This window comes from Gallinula chloropus (genome assembly GCF_964237585.1).
Source record: "Gallinula chloropus genome assembly, chromosome: 5".
Taxonomy (NCBI): Eukaryota; Metazoa; Chordata; class Aves; order Gruiformes; family Rallidae; genus Gallinula; species Gallinula chloropus.
Window position 1 is genome coordinate 72,842,057 of NC_140090.1, and position 16,402 is coordinate 72,858,458.

The window sequence follows — 16,402 nt, forward strand, 5'->3', positions numbered from 1 at the left end:
CCCCGGGCAGGAAGATTTTAAAAGAGGACGAAGCTCTCAGTTACGGGATCGCTGCCGGGAGTCACCACACGGCCAAGGCCGACACCGGCGCTGCCGGGAGGGACCGTGTACCCCGCCGCGGGTACCGAGGGTCGCTGCGTCTCCGCTGCCAGTACTGAAGGCCGTTGCGTCCCCACTGCGTTCCCGCCGCCGGCACCAAGGGCCGCTGCGTCCCTGCTGCCTCCCGCCTCAAGAACCGAGTGGCGGGCTGCCCGCCCTCCTCAGCCGTTCGCCGGCGCGGCAGCGCATTCGCTTCCGCAGCTTCGTCACCACGATTGTCCCTCGGCTTTCTGCTTCTCTAGTAGCGTCCGCCTCCAAACACAATAAAATAATCCCACGGTTTAAGTTATCAATGCCTCGCTTGGATTTAGCCCCGGTACTGCTTGGTTTTCACATCTATTCCCTTTACAACAGTAACTGGGCGGGAAAAGCTGACTGTGTTGAATCTGCTGAGCTAGAATCACCGCGGGGGATTCTCTTTCACGAATGTGCTTCTGTGAACATCGAGGTTACGTAAAATCAGGAAATGAATGGGAAGGTTCCCCTTGGGCACAGACGAGTTACTACGTTAGGGCTGGGATACTTCGCTTTTTTGTGGCTTGGGTTTGTTTTTTTAAATCACAGTTTTTCTCCCCCGCGTGGTGGGCTGTGCCGAAAGCGCGGCGGTGAAACGGCAGGCGGGTAAACAGCGGCCTGTCCTGCCCGCGGGCTCGCCCAGGAGGCGTCATGGCGGCGGGGGGCCTGGCGGGGCTCCTGCCCGCCCAAACCCAGCTGGAGTACGCCCTGCTCGACGCTGACACTCCTCAGGAGAAGGAGAACTTGGTTTACCAGTACCTGAAGAAGATGGACGGCCGGGAGCGGGACCTAACGGTGCCCGAACTCGGCGGAGGTGGGTGCGGGGCCCGAGCGGGTCAGGCCCCGCGGCGGAGCGCGGTTCCTTGTCCCGGTCCCGCCGGGCGGCTGCAGAGCCTCTCCTGGGGGAGGTGGCTGAGCTCTGACACTTGCCGTGTGGCGTTTTCCTTCAAGTTCTGCCTCCCGCGATGGTCGTGCAGTTGCGGCCCCGGTATCTGCTACCGTGGAAGGCGCTTCTAAGTACAGGAAATGTCACTCCCGAAGCATCGGGAGCAAAGGATAAGAAAAAAGAAAAGAAACATAAAAAGTGACCCTTTATAGGTGCTGCCCCAGCTTCTGTTTGCAAAAACCTGTATTTAAACCTCTTGTCTAAATTTCTACTAGCTTCATCAGTTTCCTGTTTTCAATAAAGCCTCTCTCTGCTGTACAGTATATTGATCTCACCTTAAATCTGGTTAATAGTATTTCTTCTCATTTGCTGTGAAGAATTGTGGAACATAAGGGTGAGTTCACTAAGTAGACTTTTGGTTTACTTTTTTACCCCTGTAGAAAATAGGTTGGGGTTTTTTGTTTGTTTGGGTTTTTTTAAGTCCAAGGAACTTTGTGTGTTGTATTAGTTTGTCTGCCTTTACCTACCCCTCCCCTAACTAGGCATCTCTGTTCCCTGAATTCCAGATCTGCAATGGTTAAACACTGAAGGTCCTATTTCTCTTCACAAAGACCTTTGTGGAAAAGTTGTGGTGTTGGATTTCTTTACTTACTGCTGCATCAATTGCTTGCACCTGCTGCCTGATCTCCACGCATTAGAACACCAGTACTCTGATAAAGGTAAAAGTGCTTTGGCCGGCTTGGAATAGAATTTCCTGGCAGTGTCGCAGGCAGAGTAGCTGAGTCACTTTGTTGCTGGTTACTAAAGAGCTGGCAAGATTTCAGGAGTGCCTAAAAATGTTTTCTAATCTTTTAAGTAGCCTAAAAAAGGTGACTGTGTGTACTCCCATCACATTTTTAAAGGGGGTTAAATGAGGTACCTGTTGTAACTGTATAATTAAAGAAACAGGATATGTGCTTAAAGCTCAAATCTGATACCCTTATAAATATAAGGGCATTTGAAACAAGCTGCAGGGGTGGAATGTACACGCTTGAAGTTAGTGAAAGTGTAATTCTCTATACTTGACTCAGGAACCAACTCTGAGAAGAATATAGGAAAGGTGGTAGAATGGACATAGTTAATATTACTTGTTTTCTGCGTTGTAACTGAAATAACAAAATATGTAAGCTTGGCTTAATTTTTTTTGTATTGGCATCACGTCATATACCACTAGCAGTCCTGTATTCTGGAGGAGAAATTAAGCTCTTTAAATTCATATCTGAGATGAAATCTGAGAGAATAAAAATGCACAGTAATTACCATTTAGAATACCATATCTTGTCATCACAATGACTTGTCAGAGATAAGCTGTGGTCTTACACAGGATGTATCAGCTACTCATTTATCTTGGGTATGTTAGAAGGGTGAATGGTGAGATGAAGAACGCTGTTACTTTCAGCCCTAAAAAGACTGTTTTAAAAATAACATATATATATAAAATAGCATCTTATAATGTTTTAAGTTTCTGATTCTCCAATGGCATTTCTGATTGTTTTTTACTTTGACAGCATTTATTTTCATGTGTTGTCTTCTTTCACTAGAAAAAGAAAATTTCAAGCACTTTATGTAGTTCACGTACACATTTTCAGTACGTAGGCCTTTACAGAATACTCAAATAAACTAATTTTTGTACCTTAGAAAGCTTAGCTGTTTGCCTTGGAGAAATTTGAGAACTGGTATAATGTTTCAGATATAAGGAACTTTAGCTAATGAGGATGACCTGTCGAACTGTCATGGCTTTTTTTTGGGAGGGAGGCAGTTTTAAGTGGAAGGTGATTAGCAAGTGATAAATGGGCTGCTGTAGATATTAGGCATGCTTCAAAGGAGGTCTAAATTGAGACTTCAGAAGATTACATTGGTCATATAATTAATGTCTTTAAATGATAAACATCTTGAGGTATAGTGCTATTTTATTGATATAGCTATCACATCCTTAATCTGTTTATAAGGCCAAGATCTTAAATCAGTTGATAACAAAATACTTACTTTAACAACTTATTTTAACAACCTTTTCTCATTTGAAGTATTTGAACATCTTTAAAGTATTCGAACATCTTTGTACTGATGTAGAAGAGGCTGTTGCATTACTTGAGGAGAGTACTTTGGCGATAGGTGATAAGTTCTTCCTGCATTTGAGCTGTCTTACTTCGTTTTTTGATGTGAAATATCCTGTTCCTACAGTAACTGGAGGGAGAAAAAAGATACTTGAGATGAAAGTGGAGGTAAAAGGAAAGAAGGCAGGTGTGTGGAACACTAATCTTAATCCTTTAGGAAACAGAGGATAGCAGTTGGATTCAGGAAGAGATTAAGGTGCTTGATGGTTCGAAACAAATAAAAAAACACAGGGTTTTTCATTGTAGATCTCCCTTTTTTATTGTTTTCTGCTGTTTTCATGTTTTGATTGTCAGCCTTTTCAGGATTATTTGATCTTTCTTTGCTGTGCTAAGTGTGTAAATTTTAGCATTGCAGTAAGATGTGTAAAGGCAGTAATAAGTGGTTGTGGGCTTTCAAGCCATAGAAAAATACTTCAGTGGGTATCAAATACTATCAATATGTATCTTCTTCAAAAGCAAACATGATTTACTAATCACCAAGAGAACGAGGAGGGGAGAACTATTGACTTGAGCAAATTGAGCAAGATAAAAGTTGGAAGAACAAAGTAGAAAGGATGCCTGACATACCTGTATTAATACATCTAGATGTTCTCAAAGCTTTTTTTTTTTTTGTATCTTGGTATTCAGCTTTATTCTGGAGTTTCATTCTATTTGAGTCTGTTTTTTTCTTTAGCTAATGGAATTCCCTTTAGAGGATGGGGGACAGGTTCACTTTGGGTTAGTTCTGAAATCTGTCAGCTTGTCATTGGGAAAACCCAATTTTCATGCAAAAGATGAGTGGCACGAGTTCTTTTGGGCAACAGCAAGTGAGATTAGTAAAGCTACAGTCTCACTGTATATTGAAACTTTAGATTTCTAAATATAGCATTTATTTACACATTTCATGTATATGTTTGCCATGCTATAAAGTGGCAGAGGGTGCTGACCTAGCACACAAGATCTAAGCATCTATCAGATAATGCATTTGGGCCTCTAATGTATTGTTTGAATATTTGAAGTAATGTTGCCTATATTTTCCTCTAACTGAGAAAAACCTCAGTGATGATGTAATATAATGTACAGCAATATATTTTCAGATTGTACACTGTGTGTGTACAGTTTTGATACTCTGATACTTTGTTTTAAATGTGGTCCAACTGCTGTCTAACATGATGTTGAAACTTCATCAGTGTGATCATCAGACATTAGAAGTCTGAATGCAAGAAGCCGTAGTTTTAGGATGATCCTAGACCACTGTGTACATCGTTGCACATAGTTCTATTGTCTGGAACTTCAGGAGATCTGTTTCAAATGAAGCCTGCTTTCCATAGGATTAAATGTCACCTAGCATCTTTATCTGATATGTTCTCACTGCTATCTTCAGTGGTGCTATTTCTGTTTTTCAAGTGGCATTCAGAAAGTTATTTTAAACCCCGGTGCATATTCAGTTCATGTTATCAGCAGTCCAGAAATGACTTCTATAAGAGGAAGCACTTTTTAATATTCAGAAATAGCTTGGCATAAGTCCAGCATTATACTCTGGTATAATCCTTGAAATAAAGCATTTTAAATGCTGTAAATACTCTTATATCCTAGCACAGCATCCTATGGTTTGCAAGTCTTCTTCATGAGAGGATGTTATAACTTGCGCTGTTCAGGTGTTCAGTGTAGAATTATCTTTCTAATGTTAGTGATATTTTTGAAGGACAAATAAAAGTGCTGCTGCTGATCCTATTACAGTTAAAACGTTTGACCTGCTGTTTGGAGTTCAGCAGTTAATGATACTACAACTTCAGCTGTCTGACATTGCAACACGCTGTGCTATAGGATTGAGAGAGACTGTCTCAGCCATAGTGATTATTTTAGTTCTGTGTCTGTGAAATTGTTATATTCAAATAAGTATTTACCCTTTCCTGTTGTCACACTGAAATATTACCATTCCTGCAGAGGCTGCTCTTCTCCATTAACACTGTTACACGGCTGAGGAGAAAGACTAAAAGAGAAAAACAGTTTTCCATTCATCTAGAGGGGTTTTTTTTAGAAGGAAATAAACTCATCTGAGCTTAAATAATACAACTACTTGAGATCTGAAATAATTGCCTTTCTTAGGTTTCTATCACAGAAACAGTGAGGGGGGTAGAACAATGAACTGTAAAGGTAGGAGAGGAGAAAAGTGTAAAAGTAAATACTACCTTGAATGTGAAAAAAAAAGCCTTCTAAAAATGAAGTATCTCCTGCTACAAATAATTGAAACAGCTCATACTCTCAAATCTTCTTAACACTTTGCTGAGAAAGCATTTGTTTAAAAATTGCCTTTTTCAGATTAATGTCCTTTCAGGAGATGCTATTTTCATTGGCTGGTTTTTAGGATAAAACATAACAATGTTGGAATAAGCACCAAGTAACAACTTGCTTACTCCGAGATTCACATTCCACATCTGCCTTTATCCTTTATAACTAAATTTAACAGCTGTTCAAACAAACCTGTTTTGTCTAGAGGAGAACAATATAAGATTTTCAACTGCAGTGAGTATTTGTATGATCATGATTTTGTCTGATTAAAGAACCTGATAAAGTTCTTCAAGGATCTATAGTATTTCAATTTATAAACACCATCAGAACTGGATTAGATTGGATTATGCCATTCTTCCTCCACACCACCCTATGCAGTCTCCTTGTTGCGTTTTGATATTGTATTACTGAAAAAGCAGAGTGCTACAATCCACCTATAGACACATTGGTGACTGTGGGAAGGAAATGCAATAAATATTTGAACATTACTGATTTAAAAAGTTTATAAAAGATAATTATTTTTTTATACTTGACTGGGGGAAGATAAGACAGTTTTTTGTTTTGCTTTGGATTTTCTTGTTTGTTCAAGCTAATAATGTGGTAAAACTAACTCAAGCTGGGTGTCAGCTCAAACTGTATTTTCCTTTCCCATTTAAATTCACTCCTCAGAATAACTCACAAGATAGATGAAAATTTAGAATTTTTACTTGGACAAAGAAATTAGAAAGATCCCAATTTTTATTTGTTACTACAAGATGCTTGTGCTATCCATGAGTGATTTTTTTTGATAAGTGGTAAGGTTAATGTCTAAGGATTTCCATTAGATTAATAGTTCTGGTTTAAAATGACTGTACTGCAGTTTTTTATAGTGGCATGAAATACTGTCTTTATCCTTGCTTCAGTTAGAATTGACAAATTACTTTGACAAGATTATGCTTATGGCTGACAGTGTAGTGCAAAGCGCAGTACAAAGTAAGACACAGAGTATGGTATTGACGTCATGTGCAGAGTTTACTTCATTTGGTAGAGATTATATTATTAAAAGGTAACTGAAAGCCCTGGAAAAGGATGTGGTATTTATTTTCGGTCTTTTGAGGTGTTTTTTCCTCCCATCTTTCTCTCCCTGAAAGGTGTCTTGCCTGAAGCAAGGCGCTTCATCCTTTTTCTGTTGGGTAGGAAGAGGGCTTGGAAAATTTGGAGCTGCGTGAATTTGGGGCTGTATAGTTGTGTGCGTGGACTGAAAGTATATTTATTTCTTATCACAAGGGAAAAACAGCTGATGTCTGGGATTTTTATGTTTGAATTTCATTAAGGAAATAAGCAAAAAGTTCAGTGATGCTCATAATTGTGTGGTTTTGATTGATTTTAGGGTTGGTATTATGTATGTAGTGTATATAAACAGAATTATAGTACGTTATGCTTATGCAACACCTTCATGCTAGGATTTCAAGTGTACTTATCCCTGCTACGGGAAAATCTAAACTCTTCATTGTCTTTATTAACCACATCTAGAAATTAAGGTAAGCATTTTGAAGGCAAAGGCTACAAAGCTGCCAGGTGTGTAGCAAGTGCTATCTTTCATTCTGTTGCCTATGCCGTGATTTTTATTTGAAATACAGAATGCTGGAATGATTTCAGAAGTCTATACTTATGTTTTTGCTGTTTATCTAGGGTTAGATATTCCAAGGCAGTTTTGGATTTAGAGTTCAGTGTTACATTTGTGATTTCTAGTTAAACGTGGAAGAGAATTTATTTTCTAAAACACCACAGTTGTGTGTAGGAATCAGAAGACAAAGAGGCATTATAAACATTGGGGAGGGGGGAAGTATCAGTTGAGCTGATAGATCCTGCCCATAATTATTGTGAAAGTATTTTCTACCTTAATATGTAGACATGCAGGAACTAAGAACAATTTATGACATATTAAATGTCAACTAGCTGGAGAAGTAATGGTCTTAAAGTTCAGTAATTTTACTGAAATGTTACTTCTGAGTTTCAGTGTTTTGTATACATTGCCATCTGTATTCTTCCTGAGATGTAATTACTTTCTGTTTGTCCAAATCCTCTTTCATTCTGCAAAGCAGTCAGACATTGTGAGATAACTGTGCTTTGGTTTTACTTTTTTTTATGCAAGTATGAATATGGTTCAATGCACAACTTTATTCTTTCTTTCAGATGGTCTTGTAATCGTTGGTGTCCATTCAGCGAAATTCCCAAACGAGAAAGTTCTGGATAACATTAAAAGTGCCATTCTGAGGTACAACATTGCCCACCCTGTAGTAAACGATGCAGATGCAACACTGTGGCATGAACTAGAAGTGTCCTGCTGGCCAACTCTGGTCATCCTTGGGCCTCGTGGAAATATGCTGTTTTCACTTGTTGGAGAGGGACACAGGGAGAAGTTGTTTTTATTTACTTCTATAACACTGAAATTCTACAAGGAGAGAGGACAAATCAAAGATAACAACATTGGAATAAAGCTATACAGGGACTCCCTCCCACCTTCTCCCCTGCTGTTTCCTGGCAAAGTGACTGTTGATAATTCAGGAGAAAGACTGGTAATAGCAGACACTGGACATCATAGGATTTTGGTTACTCAAAAAAATGGACAAATTCTACACACTATTGGAGGTAAGGGTGTATAAGTTTATTACAGTAATTTTAGTTTAGGAGGCTGATTCTTTTCTTAGATGACCTAGCAGTTTATAAGCATTGCCAAAACTTTTTTATCCTACCCAAATCATTTTTACTGGAGGTGGGGTTTGGGGAGGCACAGGAGATGTAGTAAAGTATCATCAATGGTAGATTCAGTTAATGCAATTGGTTGAGATGTCTAATTATTTTCCCTTTATTCCATTGACTCAAGACTGTATTTTCATGTGATGTCCAGTATGAATGACAGAAAATATATTTAGTATTCTTCTAAAAGAGTTGCAAATGGGTTTAGATGTAAGTGATGTACATGCACATCTAGCAGCAAGGTAGGGTACAGAAAAGAGATGGTAATGCCAATGCCTCCCGTTATAGTAGAAGAAATGAATCTTAAATTTGGTGGAGTTACGTTGGGAGGTTTTTGAGGTGTGGGTTTTTTTGATTGGTGGTGGTTATTTTTTAAATGAAGAGGACTTCTGTATAGGATCCCCTTCTAGTTTTTAGGGGAGGGGGGAATTAACACCAGTGGCATTGTACTGGTACATAGGCACCTTAAAATGAAGTTGCCTTGGTACATATGAAAAAAAAGGTCTACTATGTTCTCACCAAAATTGAGGTGTAACTTATAAACAGGTTATGAAAACTGTGAAATTTAAATATTTTAAATTCAGTTATATTTGTTACAAAGTTTATATTACTAATATTTCAGCAAGTTGTGGATGCCACCTCCCTGGAAATGATCAAAGCCAGGTTGGATGGGGCTTTGGGTAGTGGAGTGTGTCCCTGCCCGTGGCAGGGGATTTGGAACTAGATCTCTGAGGTGCCTTCCAGCCCAAACCAGTCTGGGATTCAAAAAACAATCCTCTTGGACTGCTTCTGTAAAATTAGTATCTGCTTTACATTGCACATCAGGTCAAATTGTACACTGTTTGTATGCCTTACTCTTTTATGAATGAAACAGACGTTTTTAAAAAATCCGTTACAGTGGTCAAAGTTACATCTTAATGCACCAAGTACATAGCTGTTAAGACAGTCTTTGAGCAACCATAAAAGATGGAATTATGAAGTGAAAGCAATGGTTAATTTATGCCTTAGAATCAGGACTTGTATGCTATGCTACTTAGTCTGGTATTGACTAATACCTGTCCCACAGCAGGATGCTATAAAACATAAAAATACTAGAAAGGAAGTACTGCTATTTGAAGTGGCAGTGAATTGGACAGACAGGCTAAATATCCAAATCAACCTGGTAAAAGCAGTACTATTAATAACCTTCTACTATGGGAGGTACAGACAGGACTTTGTATGACAAAAGGGAGAGAATTTGATTTCTATTTGATTTCTATTTGATATGTGAGATGAAGTCTCATCCAACAAGTTACCCTTCAGTGTCTTGGGACAGTTGTTAAACAGCAAGTCAGAGGGAGGTGTCGTAACCTCTGAACTGGTACCCCTCCCTCCTGTGGCACTTGGTGCTACTCCCTTTCTTGGAGATGTACACCCTAAAGCTTACAAGGGGAACTACTGCAATCTAATGCTCTAGAACCTCAGTGCTTTGTGTCTGTTAAGGTCTAAATTGTCTTCTGACAGCAGGTTGTAAAAGTTTGTGTTTTGGTGACTCATTTAAATGATTCAGTGGGCAGAAAATAATGTAATGAAGTTGGTGATACAGTAATAAATGTGGGCATGCACAAAGGTTGAAATTACTATATTTGCATCATAAATCATGATCCACACGTAACTCATATCTAAATGTCTTCTGCTGACACATTCTGCTAACGCCCTTTAAATGTTACTCCCTCTGAAACACAATGCTTACCTTCACACTGTTGTATTCAGGTCATGTTCCTTTCTGTTTCTTGATTATACTGTGCAGAAGACTGTCACTCCATCATCCTCACTGTTCCTTTGTGTAATTAGTTCCATGTCATCATCTTCCTAATTATTATTAATGAGAAAATGCTGCTAATCAAATATTAGTTTCATTTGCGATTACAGCAAAGTAATTACAAGTTTTGGAATGTAATTTTTTCCTGCTGGCTTGCTTGGGTGTAGTCAGGAATGAAGGTGCTGGAACAGGCTGCCCAGAGAGGTGGTGGATGCCCCGTCCCTGGAAGTGTTCAAGGCCAGGTTGGATGGGGCCCTGAGCAACCTTGTGTAGATCCAGGCTTGGAGGTTGGTGCCCTGCCTGTGGCAGGGGGGTTGGAACTCTATGATCCTTGGGGTCCCTTCCAACCCATGCCATTCTATGATTCTATAAACAAATGTGTAGAGTTTAATTTCTGTCTTCTGGTGTTGCTGTTGTCGTTTAATGCAAGGGAACAGGAACAAGTTTAGACCTCTATGAAGACTTCTCTTCGGAAAGTGATATTAAAGAAGAGTGGAGAGTGAGTAGAGAATGAGTTCAGAACATAATAGTACCAGGCTATTGTAATTTCATTTAACAGTGACTAAAATGAGACTAAACAAAATTATTAATAATGTCAACTGTACCAGTTGCCATAGAAGCACCTCTTAGAATATGTAACTCTCTTGCAGGTTTTAGTGTATGCACTTTATTTTTAAGATGGGTGTTGTGGTTTTTGTTCTGAATTTGCTTTTGAGTTTGTTTTGTTTCATTTTTAGGTCCAAATAGTGGAAGGAGAGATGGAAGATTTTCAGAGGCAGCTTTCAACTCACCACAAGGGATCGCTATAAAAAATAGTGTTATTTATGTTGCTGATACAGAAAATCACCTGATTAGAAAGGTAAATTTTCCATAAGGTAATTAAAGATATAATCTCTTACACCTTATTCTACTTACAAAAAAAAAGACACCAAATTAATTACTCTGAGTACCCTCAACATCAGGAAGGAAATTTGGCTCTGTATCTTTGAATAAATGTTATGTAGTTTGTTTTTTAGAGGCCCACACTTCTGTGCTTCTGTTCAAATGAAGATGATAAAAATCAGCTGTGCTAGAATGAGTAGCTCTTTTTTTTCCTAGTGACTTTTACTTTCCTGTTATGAGAAACATCTATTCTTAGTAATGGAAGCAAAAATGCTTTCTTTATGTTTACAGTAGTATCAAATTCTTAAGGCCTGACTTAAATGCATCTATGTAATAAACAAGGAGTTGCTGACGTGTGCATGCCTTGCAGAGCTATGGTCTCATTGGCATCATGGAGATGTGGTGGGCTGGCTCCTATGACTCAAGTGTTGGGATGGAAGGATACAGGCACTTTAGGAAGCACAGACAGGGAAGACAAGGCAGGGTGTCGCCCTTTATGTCAATGACCAGCTGAAGTGCATGGAGCTCCCTGTCGGTGTGGATGAGAAGCTGACCAAGAGCTTATGGGTCAGAATTAAAGGGAGGGCAGGAATAGGTGACGATCTTTAAGGTCCAGTCCAGCCCAAACCATTCTTTAATGTTTTGATCAAACTGGCTTTGACATGTAGCTCAGATGTTCCCTAGCTTTAGTTAACGTAATTTTGTACGTTCAGTGTCTCTAGCTTTTTGCTTCTTGTAGATTGACCTGGAATTAGAGATGGTGAGCACTGTAGCAGGCATTGGGATACAAGGAATTGATAAGGAAGGTGGAGCAAAAGGAGAAGAACAGCCTATCAGCTCTCCGTGGGATGTCATCTTTGGAAATTCAAGTATTGTATCTGAGCTTTTAGCATCTCATATTTACACATGCATGACTGTTTGTTAAGTGTTTTCCTGTTTTGGTAGTAATCTGAGCTATGAAAAAGTACAGAGATACTTTACAACTCAGTCTGTCACTTGCAAATGAAAACCCTGGTTTTTACCCTCAGTTCTGCTTTTGGATCCTGACAAAATATAAACTGTTACTTGATAGAAGAAAAATTCTTTTGTATCAAGTGATTTAGTAACAGAAGGAAATTGTGATTGCTTTTGTCAAGCCAGTGCTTTATGCCCAGATCACTTAAGAAGCAGCTACATTTTACAGGAAGCCAACATTGTCTAGAAGTTCCTTTCCTTGACTATACAGACATCTGACCACTTGTAAATATTTGAGCTTAGGAAATAAAAATAATTTTCATTGGGAATGTCTGTTTATTCCTGTTTAGGTGACATAAAATCATTACACTCAAGGTCATGATAGAGGCAGCCAGATAGGAGAGGAATACCTTGGAAAGAACCTTGCAAGCTTTGGGATAAAAATGAAGTCTTTGTATGAATGCAAAGATGGATGCAAGAATCAGCTTCTGAGGATTTAAGTAGCTTTCTTTCCTGATTCACTTAACACACCTGAGTTTGAAATGGCATTACTACAAATAATTATTTTTTTTAACCAAAAATAACTACTTTTATAATGTTTCCATTTCAAGAAGTTTCAGGTGCCAATTTGTTAACAATGACAGAACGATACCTCATGTGGCATAAACCACTTTAGGTCAGTAATTCGGGCATAAAAATTGACTTCCAGCATTGTGATTTCTTGAATCTGCAGATGAATGGAGTAGGGAAGTAGTATGATTTAGTCTAATATCTGTACATATAGGTGTGCTTTGCAAGATTAGTGAATTAGAACATTTTACTGACCTGAAAGCATTTGTTATAATCTTGGGATAGTTACAAGGGAGGAAGACACAGCCAAGTTTCAGGCAATGTGAAGCTAGTTCACAAATACTGATTGTATAGAGGTCATCTGGCACAAACACATAGACAGTGTACCACCAGCAGCCTTGGCGATTTAAACAAGCAACTGGCATCAATTTCTAGATTTAACACTTTTAGTAACATGTCTTCTACCAAAACAAACACAACCAAAACAAAACACTTCTTTTTTTCAAAGGTTTTGTCAGTAACTCTTACAATCTGTGTTAAACATATGGAATCCTACTTGCAAGAGAAAGGAGTAGTATGAGAAAGCAACTCATATCCAGTGAGATTCTCTATTAATGAAGGTGTGAGTTTTGCTGAATTTAATCCAATCTGATTTTCCTTTTGTGAACTGGTAGATTCTGGTGTGACTAGACAGTATAGTTTTCAAGGTATCTTGAGCAAGCAAGCTGATCTCCATGAGATATTATTGCAGAGCTGTTTTGCAGATCAGTGAAGGAGGCTAATAACTCATCAGTGCTTCAGAAACTTGAGCTGGTTAACAGAACTATTCAAAATACCCTATAATTTCCCTTCTCATTTTTCAGGATGCTTGCTGCTGTTTCTGTCAGCAGTTGAATATCTGTTGATACTTCTTATTTTTGAGAGCTCTCCTTGTTAAATGTTAATTGATATGATTGTTATCAACATGAGCGTAGTAATCACTGAATTAGTCACCTGTGGAGGATTAGTCATCTGCATGGTTCAACACTGCTGAATTTTTATAAGTGTTTACATAAAAATCAGATCTTATGAATGCACTCTGTACAGACCAGTATAGATTCTTTTTCATATTTATTAGAACCTACCAGTGAGTTACCTATTTAGATCTCTACAAACTAGAATATAACCTATCAGTTAAGAGATTACATACATTTCAATTCCTTCTTTGAGAGGGTAATAGGCCAAATAGATAAATGGGGGTGGGGGGAAGCCTTCAGGGTTTTTTTAATATTGGGGTTTTTTTAGTATGGTTCTGTGTGAATAAAGTAAGCCATGAAAAAAATTAATTACTGTAATAGCTATATAAAACTCTCTTAGAAAGCTACAACCAAAGAGAGTTGTCAAAAGGGAGAGTTGTATTGAGTGGAATGCTGACAGTACCACATCTTGTAGGCTGCAGTGCATTTGTCTTACAGCATAGATACTGTCACAAGCTGCAGTGACTTCTTTAAATTTGTTGCCAGACATCAAAATAGTTTTTCAGCACTGCAGCAGAGCTTGTCAAAATTGTACTGTTACTTCACATTGCTTGAGCCTAGTAGGATCATGTGTCACTATCCAGTATATCAATCGTAGTATGCATTTCCTAGTAACTGCATGTGAAGCTGAGTCTTCTAGGAAATCCTTGCTGGCCTGGGCAGAGACTCAGCCTTCTGTTGATGATTCTCAGTGTGCTGTCCTACAAGTTGATACCCGTGTGTCAGTATACTAAAAGTGGTATGCCACTGTCTCTTTATGCATTTGGAGGGATGAAACAGGTGATGAAAGTTTAAAAAACTACTTCTGTTTGCATCCATACAGCAGTGACCATTTTTTACATATGCTTATGTGTATCTGTGCAATTGCAAGAGCTAATGTACACTTCAACAGCTTAGGTTTGTTAGGGCAAAACACCTAAGTTTGACTTCTGTTAAGTGGCAAGGCATATGGAAATAACACATTTTCTCATTTTCCTTAAATCTGTGTATTTTAAGTTGCATACAGGAGGCATTTGTTCTTTTAAGAATACAGATTTATGGATTTTTGTAGTTTTTTAACAAGTAATGCTTGATCCTTTTAATGTCAAAAGCTATGCTACCCAGAACATGAAAGGGAGAAAAAAAGAAGTTGAAATGTTTAAGCTGTTTTCACTAGATAATATTGACCAGCTTATGCTAACTTTTTTCAGTCTCATAGAGAAAGCTTAGCTCTTAAGAGAAATATTTTCCTCAGTATCAGTTATTTCTTGAGGTTACTCCTACATACAGTTAAGATTATGTATTGATCAATCATAATACCAAAGATTATGATATATGATCAATTAAAGAACTTCACCGTTTTAAAGTTTTCAGTAGTAGTTTGTAGTGAAATTAAAAATATTGAGAAAAAGAAGGGTGCAGAAAAATTAATAGAACAGATACTACTAAGTAGCAGCTTTTACACATTGTCATACTGTTTCCATAGGGCTTTTGTTTCCCCATTTATACAGATGCTGAAGTCTGAGGCAAAGAGTTTAAGTGACTGTGAAATACCATTTAAAAGAAAGTTGGCACAAATGTCTCTCTTCAAGGTAGGGGAGCTAATGGAGACAAAACACATGCCAGGGTTCAGGCAGACTGTATTCTTCCTTGGCATTTATTTTTTTTAATTCTCTAATTGCAACCACTGAGCTTGTGCTTTACCCTCCCCCATTAAAATTCTTGAACCGATTCCATGGATTAAATTCTGGCTTCCTTGAAGTTGGTGCTGCAATTTGCATTGACATAGATTGTGTAGGAAATACAGGGAGAGGGCCAGTAGTTTAAAAATACATTATTAAATTACTCTGTGCTTTTTTAGCTTTCTCTGTTGTCCCCTTCTATTTTTATTCAGTGAGTGTTGAGAGCAAGTGATACTTAAATGCACAGTTGATCTGAGCATGAAATGTTCTTGATAGCTGCATTCTTGCTGGAAGGAACAGGACAATGACCTGTGCTTGGTGACATAACTGTGTGTTTCACATTCCAAAATCTGGTCTTAAATTGCATGATCGTAATCTATTTATAGAAACTCCCAAGTACAGTATTGACCATATTCTCAGTTGGAAATTTGTACGTCAGTTCAGGTTTTACATAGATATTATTTAAATGAAAGTACAGTACCTTGTCACACTGGTACAGTTTTTATAGCCCTTAAAAGGCAAAGGTATGTAATATTTTTTTTTCTCTCCATGTTTCTGGTAGAGGATTATTTAGTACCACTGCATTCCAGAGGAAATGTTTTTTTTTCTGAATCACTCGTGGTGATTCTTCCCTAATTTATTAAAAAAAAAACCAAAGCAATAATCATTTCAGCAATAAGCAGTTAGTACTTAGTGAGCTCAGACCATATATGAACTGCTTATGTCTGTATCTTGAAAGTATGCTTTCTACATGTCACTTCTTTTTCTTTTTAGTTTGGTCTCATTCTGGCATTGAGGCTGTAGCCTTCTATGTCCTGTGAAAGAAATTTTCCTTGGTAATAGCTGAAAAATAAAAGAGCTGGTTTTGTGATCATCAGGGATTAGTTGGGAATTCTTTTTTTGGACCACTCATAATTTGAATTACTCTAAACATGTGTAGTATGACTGCATGATGTGTCTGTGTAGATCTACTCAGAATGCAGAAGGCCTTCTCATCTCAGTCTGTACTCCACACAGGAAACTCCTATAAAGATACCCCATTCAACTTTGGGCTGCGTTTGCCATGGTACAGGTTCAGTTGCACAGACAATCCTGTTAGAGACTCAGTGACATGGCACAGTACTGTGTCTGTCTTCTTTCTTTGAACTAGATCCTAAATTTGCTTATAAACAGTAGTTCTTTTTCTTTGAAAATTCAGATAGTTTAAATACAAATAACTTCTTATTAAAGATGAGGCTGAAAAAGGTGGAAAGTTATTGTAGGGTTTCATTGCTGTGTATGACCTGTTAAAGGAGAAAAAGTATTTTGAGGAATACTACTTTAAGCAGTTGGAGTAAAGATCTGCAGTGAAGCAG

General features: G+C 38.2%; 1 protein-coding gene across 2 annotated transcripts in view; it reads left to right on the forward strand.

Annotated features, from left to right (window-relative positions):
• Positions 1 to 765: 765 nt before the first annotated feature.
• The window catches only part of NHLRC2 (NHL repeat containing 2), a gene marked incomplete at its 5' end in the record, with an annotated part of 28,839 nt that continues 13,202 nt past the window's right edge, over positions 766 to 16,402 (forward strand). Inside the window, 5 exons of one of the 2 annotated variants that reach the window (XM_084264326.1) lie at positions 766 to 928; positions 1,567 to 1,719; positions 7,600 to 8,055; positions 10,702 to 10,823; positions 11,586 to 11,715. In XM_084264326.1, the coding sequence (XP_084120452.1) occupies positions 766 to 928; positions 1,567 to 1,719; positions 7,600 to 8,055; positions 10,702 to 10,823; positions 11,586 to 11,715 (1,024 nt within the window). The remainder of the gene's footprint in view (positions 929 to 1,566; positions 1,720 to 7,599; positions 8,056 to 10,701; positions 10,824 to 11,585; positions 11,716 to 16,402) is intronic. The other variant, XM_084264327.1, reaches the window with a different exon arrangement.